This window comes from Pezoporus occidentalis, unplaced genomic scaffold (assembly GCF_034315485.1).
Source record: "Pezoporus occidentalis ecotype Australia unplaced genomic scaffold, CSIRO_AGI_Poc_V1 ctg8, whole genome shotgun sequence".
NCBI lineage: Eukaryota > Metazoa > Chordata > Aves > Psittaciformes > Psittacidae > Pezoporus > Pezoporus occidentalis.
In genome coordinates, this window is record NW_026916158.1 from 9,314,250 (window position 1) to 9,322,194 (window position 7,945).

The 7,945-nt window shown below is 52.5% G+C and overlaps 1 protein-coding gene across 6 annotated transcripts in view; it reads right to left on the reverse strand.

Annotated features, from left to right (window-relative positions):
* TNIK (TRAF2 and NCK interacting kinase) overlaps positions 1 to 2,627 on the reverse strand; it is a 163,161-nt gene extending 160,534 nt beyond the window's left edge. For 4 of the 6 annotated variants that reach the window (XM_062603149.1, XM_062603148.1, XM_062603147.1 and 1 more), the window contains exon 1: positions 2,329 to 2,626. In XM_062603149.1, coding sequence (XP_062459133.1) covers positions 2,329 to 2,385 — 57 coding nt within the window. In that variant the 5' untranslated portion in view covers positions 2,386 to 2,626. Of the gene's footprint in view, positions 1 to 2,328 lie in introns of all 6 variants that reach the window. The other 2 variants (XM_062603146.1, XM_062603143.1) reach the window with 1 other exon arrangement.
* Between the last annotated feature and the right edge of the window lie 5,318 nt (positions 2,628 to 7,945).

Below are 7,945 nucleotides of genomic sequence, written 5' to 3' on the forward strand. Positions count from 1 at the left end.
TTGGAGATAAGTGGCCCAAGCGTTTCCTTTCCCTGCTGCTGAGAACAAATCATCTCCTCAGCCAGATTTTGAGTCATCACCTGGCTCCCAGCATTTCACTTAGCCATCCCTCACCCCTCCAAAGACATAGGCACAAGAGCAGCATCTCCTCCATCCAGACCCATCTACAAACCTGCAGCCGTGACACTTCTAAATAAATGGAATTTTGCACGGCTTGGGGAATTACTCCTCCCTGCCATGTTTTACGCTCAGGCAGCAAATTTACTATTGATTTCTGATTCAGACCCCACAGAATGATTCACGCTTCTTGCCCTATCTGCTGAATTTATGACCTTTAACAATTATTCTAAGTGCTAAAAGAGCTCAGTTCAGAAGAAGATCTACTCTTTGGCAAATTAAGCTCCTATTCTTGTCTCGCTTACAAACCAACACATCTCTCATCATTTACAGGAAAGCGCTGTAGCAGGTCTCTCCCGTTGAGAGGGGCTGAGGTCCAAGTGGCAGAGGCACCGTGGTATCCCCAGGGTCCTACCAGGGCAGACACAGCTGGGCAGGGGACACGGCTTTGCACTCCCACCCCGACGTCAGTCGGGATTTCAGGTCCCCCCCGTCTCTGGTTACCCTGCAACACCAACACTGCTCTGATTGCAGACCAGGAGCTGCCAGTGGGTCTCAGGGGGAGGGGGGGAAGGAATATACATTTCCTCCTACAGTGAAAATAAACTCCTGACTGTATCTGGAGCAGACTGCTATTTAAAAAGCCGCAAATACACAGAAAAAAAAAAACCCAAACCACTAAGGATGTATGGATACAGTTTTAAGAAGAAATGGTGCCCTACTTCAAATAAACTTCCCAACACAGATGTTAAAAAGAAATACAAAAATCTGATTTTCAGGTTTCAGAGGGCAAGGGAGAAGGAGAGGGGCCCTTCCTGCCCCTCTCCCTTTCTCCCTTCCCCCCCCCAAACCCTATGATAATGTTTTCCTGGATTAACTCCACCAGCCTCAGCAACCTTACTCCCAAGGCACCTACTGGAGAAACAAGCTCCGGGTCTGTTTTTAAGGTGATGTTTTCCCCCTTCCATTCCCATCTACACCATGTATTGCTAAGCAATCATTTACACCATTAATCAACCAGACACTCACCAGGACGAAAGTAGGGCAAGTGAATACACATTTTTTTCCTTCTTGCACTGAAGCAAATAATATTTCTAAAAAAACACTTGTGCAGGTCTTCAGGGGATTCTGCTCAATTTTATTTATCTGTGCCTGCAGGTTGAACGAAGCAGCCTTGCAGTCACCTCCCGAATAAACGCTGCTTCTCTAAATGACTCCCCATGCTCGCTATCAACCTGCTCTTCTTACAACCAGAAAGATGAAGAACGGGCGAAAAGGAAGAAAGTTACAGGAAAAATAGACCGGGGGGGGGGGGGGAGAACATCAGGCCACAGCCCACGCAGAGGCTGACACGTCTGACGAGCCCGACATTCGAGCCCGACATTTCAAGGGTACACGACGAGCTTCATTTTCAGAGGGGGGTGAGGAGGAGACAGCGCGAAGGGGCACACCGGGAGATGGATGGGGAGGCTGCGGGGACCGCGCCGGTGCGGGAAAGCCGGGTCTGGGGGGCAGCCCCGCACACCGGAGGTTAAGGTCTCCACAGCCCGTGTGCCCGTGCATGCTGCGGCGCGCAGGAGCAGCGCGCAGGCACTGCCCAGCCTGCGGGGACGACGTCGCCCCTCCCGGGGCCCGTGCCCGGCGGCCCCGCAGAGAGCACGGGCGGGGCGGGAGGGGGGAGGGGGACTGTCGCAGCAGCGCGCCCGCACACACACACGCGCGTGCACCCTCTCCTCCGCGCGCGTGTGTGTGCGTGTATGTGCATGTGCGTGCATGTGCATGTGTGTGCGTGTATGTGCATGTGTGTGCGTGTATGTGCATGTGTGTGCGTGTATGTGCATGTGTGTGCGTGTATGTGCATGTGTGTGCGCACACACGCACCTGCGCACCCCCGCCCGCCCCGCACGGGTGCGCGTGCCGGTTCACGCACGCGGGCGCACACACACATGTACCTGTGCCCATGCACACACATGCGTACACGCGGCTGCCCGCGCGCACAGGCACGCGCGCAACCTATGTACCTCGGTATGTACATACGTGCCGGTGCACTGACATGCACAGCCCCGCGCCTCTCCCCCCCCCCCGCTTTAGCCTCAGCTTCCCCCCACCGGGGAATGAACAGACGGACGGATGGATGGATGGATGGATTGGGGGGGGGGGACGGGGACGACACGACTCCCGCATCCTCCCGGGCCCAGACCGGCCCCTCACCCGCAGTGCCGAGAGGTCGATCTCGTCCAGGCTCCGCGCCGGAGAGTCACTCGCCATGTTTCCGCCGCCGCCGGCCAGGCGGCCCCGCCGCCACTGAGCGGGCAGTGGTGGCGGCCGCCGCGGCGCTGGCGCTATTTAACGCCTCTCCTCATGCGGGGCGCCGGGAAGGAGAAGCCACCGCCCCTGCCCTTCCGCCTGCAGCGCGGCTAGGGGCGGCCGCGGGCTACCGGCAGGCAGGGCACGCCGCGGGCTGCGCCGGGATGGCGGCGGCGGCGGCGGCGCATCGCCTCGCCGCCTCCCCGGCCGAGCGCGCCGCCGGAGCTGTCTGTCACGGCGCGGGGAGGGGGCGGTGGCACGGGGTGGGGGCGGTGCCGGGCCCCGCCGGCAGGGGGCGGGGGCGGGCAGGGGGCGGGCAGAGCCCCGCGGTGAGCGATCGCCGCCCCCCCCAGCCCCGTCCTGGCTCCCTCCCTGCGGGTGGGCGAGGGGCACCGGGCCCGGCCCCACCTGCGCCCGCCGGGTGAGGAGGGTCTGGGCCGGGGGAGAGCGGCCGCCGCAGCCGCCGGGGTGATGCGCGGGTGCGCCGAGGACAACGCCTGCGAGAGCCGTCCTGCGCGTCCTGCAGGCTTCCAGCCCCGGCGCGCCGCTTCGCAGGGCCCCACAGCGGGGTTTGTTCTGCGTGCAGGCTCCCCTGACAGATTGCGGGCAGAAACAGCCGGACCCCTGCCCCATACCAGAGCAGTTGTGCCTGCCAAATCTGGTGGGAAAAGCTGCCAAATCTCAGGTGCTGAACCCGAACCCTACCAGGCTGGAGTGTCAGTGCCAGGGCCTGGCCTGCTTGGTGTGAAAAGAACGGCCCCTTAACGCACCTCGGGATGCTCCGGTCAGGAAATGCCCCTTCTCCGGGTGAATCCAGGTGTCGGACCCAGGTTTATGACCTGTCGCCCCTATGCTCGGGAGTCAGCCTAGCCCTATCGACTCTCATGCTGTTTCTGAGTCAGAATGAAATATTTATACTATCTTTGCAATTGCCCCAAACCCCTCCAAAGCCAGCAATAGCTAGGTAGATCAAGCTTTTACTATTTTCCCTATTTCCCTTTTTCAGATGTGGTTTCTGCCAAACCAGGTGCCATATATATATATATATATATATATATATATAAATCTGTTGCCTTTGAGAGGAAGCTGTACTTACAATATCAACTTGTGTCAGGAGCTTACAATATGCAGATCTGGGAAGCGGAAACCCTACACATGAGTCAATTGGCAGGCGGATGGGATTTTCTTACACTTTCTGATTGGAGATGTGCTTCAAAAACAATCAATTGCATTACAAGCAGTGGTGCAGTTGCAAGGAGGCTGCGTGCTGCAGCGGATGCCAGGGGTGCAGCCTCTGGGCTGGGCCAGGAGGGACAGGCGGATAAAAGGCCAGAAGGGGCTGACGAAACCTCCCCAGGAGCGACAGGATCTGCCGAGGGAGCTGCAGAAGAAGTGGGTGCCACCAGTGCCTCTGCCTTCCGCTTGCTGGATAGCCCGCAGCGGAGGGACTGCATCAGCGGCTTATTAGCGTTATTAGTCCTGATGGCAGCAGGGCTCGCAGGGGCTGAGGATGGCGGCGCCAGTGTTCCAGCTTGCAGGGTTGCTCGGGTGCAGCAGAAATGTGATTTTTTTTGGTAATGAACTGCTGAAGTGGCAGGTAGCGGAAGCTGCCTACTGTGGTGAGGCACACAGGGCTGCACAGCAGCAGCAGCCTGCCTGGATAGATCCCCTTTTCCAAGCTACAAATCATCACTCCTTGATACCTTGCACAGTCATTAGTCCTCACTTGCATTTAAGGAGGCAAATTTGATCAAAATGCTAAACTCAATGAAATAAACACCAGGGACCGTCTGAGCACTCTCCTGAATCTTTGATGGGGTGTTTTTTTCAAACCAGATGTTGCCTGTTTGTTCAAACCTAGGTATTGCGATGTTTTGCTTATAGTTGTGAAGCTGGAGGCAAAACTGCCTGGAAACTAGCAACAAACCAATGCATGACTTCCTCCTGCTTTCATTGTTCTCAGGGAGAGAAGGGAGGAACAAAAAGGATGAGAGAGGATGCTGGCTTGCTCTAATGTGTTTTCCATCCAGGAATATATGGGATTATTTGTGAAACTCATAAGGATTAACTATATACATATATATATTTATGACCCTTATGATATATATACATGCCTAGTCTTGCAAATAAACAGATTGCCCTGCTCCTCAGCATGAATGCAAAAACCCAAGCTAAGCTGTGATTTAATTATAATCTTCCTGCTGTCTATCAAGATGGTAAAAATGTAGAGGACCTTTCTGTTATTACTGACATCAGAAATGCACAAAGGGATAGCAGGAGGTGAAAGTAAGATCCTGGTGAGGGCTGCTGTTTCCAGGCTGCTGGGGGAAAGGACTGGCCTTAATGTGGAGGTGTGCCCCCTGTGACCTGAGATGCCAGGGCTGCTGCATGGGCTGTACCAGTGTCTGGCCAGGCTGCAGGAAGAGCTAGTCAGTCCTTTTCTGCAGGAAGCTTTTTCTGTGGAAAATGAGTTTTCTGAGACATTGCTTTTTTTCTTTGTGTTTTGTTTTGGGTTGGTTTTTTGTGTGTGTGTCTCTGTATACTTTTTTTTCTTCCAGGAGCATCTAAACACAATCTTGCAGTGGGAGTCACTGTGACTCAAAACAGAGTACGCTGCTGAATTGGCCCGAAATATTTTGCTGTGAGTCAGTCCAGCATGAAATTGTGTTTCCACCTAGTGGGCCCCTGCTGGGAATGGCTCTGGACCCTGTTGTGTCTCATCGTGGTCTCTCTTGCTGTGTGGTTCCTGTGCTCCAGCCAGCCTGGCTGCAATGCAGCACTGGCATGGCTATACGTGAGCCACAGCAAGGGCGAGTGCTGCCGAGCCAAACGAAGGTATGAAGCTGCCAAATCCCATCCTTCATGAAGCAAGAGCCATGGAAGAGGAGTACAGCCCCTCCTAGCTCTGCTTCCCACGTCTCTCAGTAGCTCCATACCTTGCATTTCTGCTGCTGTGGAAGCTGGGACCATTTTGTGGCCAGTCAGTTTTGTCATTTCATCACCATTCAGAAAGTGGGGAAATGTGAAAATCAGTTTTTTCTCACAGAGTGTCAGTCCCCCGCCTTGATCAGCCCCAATGAGCAGCAAGCACCTTAATGAGCCAAAGCTCTGCTGCTGGCAGTGGGGGACTAATGTAGGGGTCAGTATTTTTGATTTATTCCTAGAAGCTCATCAGTTCACATATAAACTATACAGGTAATTTGACCTCTGAATAAAATTAAATTTAATTATCTAACAGTGCCACCGCTGTTAATTATATCATGAGGGAGTATATGTAGAATGAGTAAATCTAAATGACACATAAGACCTTGTCCGATTAGCAAGGTGCACCGATTAGCCAGGAAGTACCTATCTAGGTGCTTCAGGCTCTGGATCATTCTCCAGAAGATTAGCAAGAAAAGGAATGAAGCAAACAAGAGAGCACATTTGGGCCCGATTTTGGGACTCTTGATTTATTTTACCAGTACATTTGATTCACTGTTTCCCAGTAATTCTGTGATCATTCAACCCCATGGCTGGCATCAGCATAATTTTTCTGTACCCCAGGTTTGCCCATGTAATGCAGTACTTAAAGGACTCTAGAAATGAATACTCTTGTTAAATGCATAATAATTGGGGTTCAGGCTAGCATGACAACATGCAGCTTTGTTAAAAAACACTTGGAAATGAATGGCTACATGTGTCCTAACCTGTATCTATTGATCTTCTCAAATGCACTTTAACTGATTCATTATCCCTTACTGATTGCTCAGCCTTCTGCATATACAGCTTCCTCTCCAAGGAAAGAAGTGTTTTTCCATTGCATCCTTGGAGCTGAGCAAGACTACAGGTGTGAACCCAGTTGCCAGGATTTTTCCTATAGCTATATATAAAAAAATAAACCTGTAAATCATTGTAAATCAACATCTTTGTCGGCGACATGGACAGTGGGATTGAGTGCGCCCTCAGCAAGTTTGCCAATGACACCAAGCTGTGTGGTTTGGTTGATATGCTGGAGAGAAGGAATGCCACCCAGAGGGACCTTGACATGCTTCTGAGGTGGGATGATGCCAACCTCATGAGGTTTAATCATGCCAAGTGCAAGGTCCTACACGTGGGACGGAGCAATCCCAGGCACAGCTACAGGTTGGGCAGAGAAGAGATTCAGAGCAGCCCTGCGGAGAAGGACTTGGGGGTGTTGGTCGATGAGAAAATGAACATGGGCCGGCTTCAGTGTGCGCTCACAGCCCAGAAAGCCAACCGTATCCTGGGCTGCATCAAAAGGAGTGTGACCAGCAGGTCGAAGGAGGTGATCCTGCCCCTCTACTCTGCTCTTGTGAGACCTCACCTGGAGTATTGTGTGCAGTTTTGGTGTCCTCAACATAAAAAGGACATGGAACTGTTGGAACAAGTCCATAGGAGGGCCATGAAGGTGATCAGGGGACTGGAGCACCTCCCGTATGAAGACAGGCTGAGGAAGTTGGGGCTGTTCAGCCTGGAGAAGAGAAGGCTACATGGAGACCTCATAGCAGCCTTCCAGTATCTGAAAGGGGCCTACAAGGATGCTGGAGAGGGACTCTTCATTAGGGACTGTAGTGATAGGACAAGGGGTAACGGGTTAAAACTTAGACAGGGGAAGTTTAGATTGGATATAAGGAAGAAGTTCTTTACTGTGAGGGTGCTGAGGCACTGGAATGGGTTGCCCAGGGAAGCTGTGAATGCTCAATCCCTGGTGGTGTTCAGCGCCAGGTTGGACAGAGCCTTGGGTGACATGGTTTAGTGTGAGGTGTCCCTGCCCATGTCAGGGGGGTTGGAATTAGATGATCTTAAGGTCCTTTCCAACCCTAACTATTCTATGATTCTATGAGTCTATAAATAGTTAATTGCTCCATCGCTTGAGCATTGTTCAACTACAAAACCCTGTAATCACTGCAATGGGGGAGTAAATGGAAAATCAGCAAGGGCTCTTTGGAAAACAACCTACCACCACAGATTCATACCCAGGGAACAGCACAGTGCATTTAAATAGCAAAGTCCTGGGGCACTGCAGGGAAAGAGATGGTAGATGATACACTTCCAGGCACTTAACTTGCCCACAGCACCCCTCCAAGCTGTGTTCTTCCCCAAAATATTTGGCACCGAGGCCCAGCACAGTTTCCTTTATGTCCGTTCCACTGCAGTTGCACTGCACTTGAGGGCTGCCACCATGGACCAAAGTCACCCAGGAGATAACAGCCTCAAAGCCTTCCCCAGCAAGGCCAGCGAGGTGCTAAAAGAAGCAGAACTGCTTGCTGTGCCCTCCCCTGGTTTATGTAGATCAGGCTCGCTATCTGCCTTGCATGAGTTAAAGGAGGCTTTTCCAGGGTAGCAAGCACTCGCACCCTTTGAAATGCCGATGTATTATTTACCGTAAAACCAAAATTTGAGTATAATTTTTAGGTAAAGCAGAATTGCGTGTAATAATGCACTGGTCTCCCCAGCAGATGCAAGCAGGCACTGGTGCCTTTGTTGGTTTCCCATCAGCCCGGCTATAACATCTGAG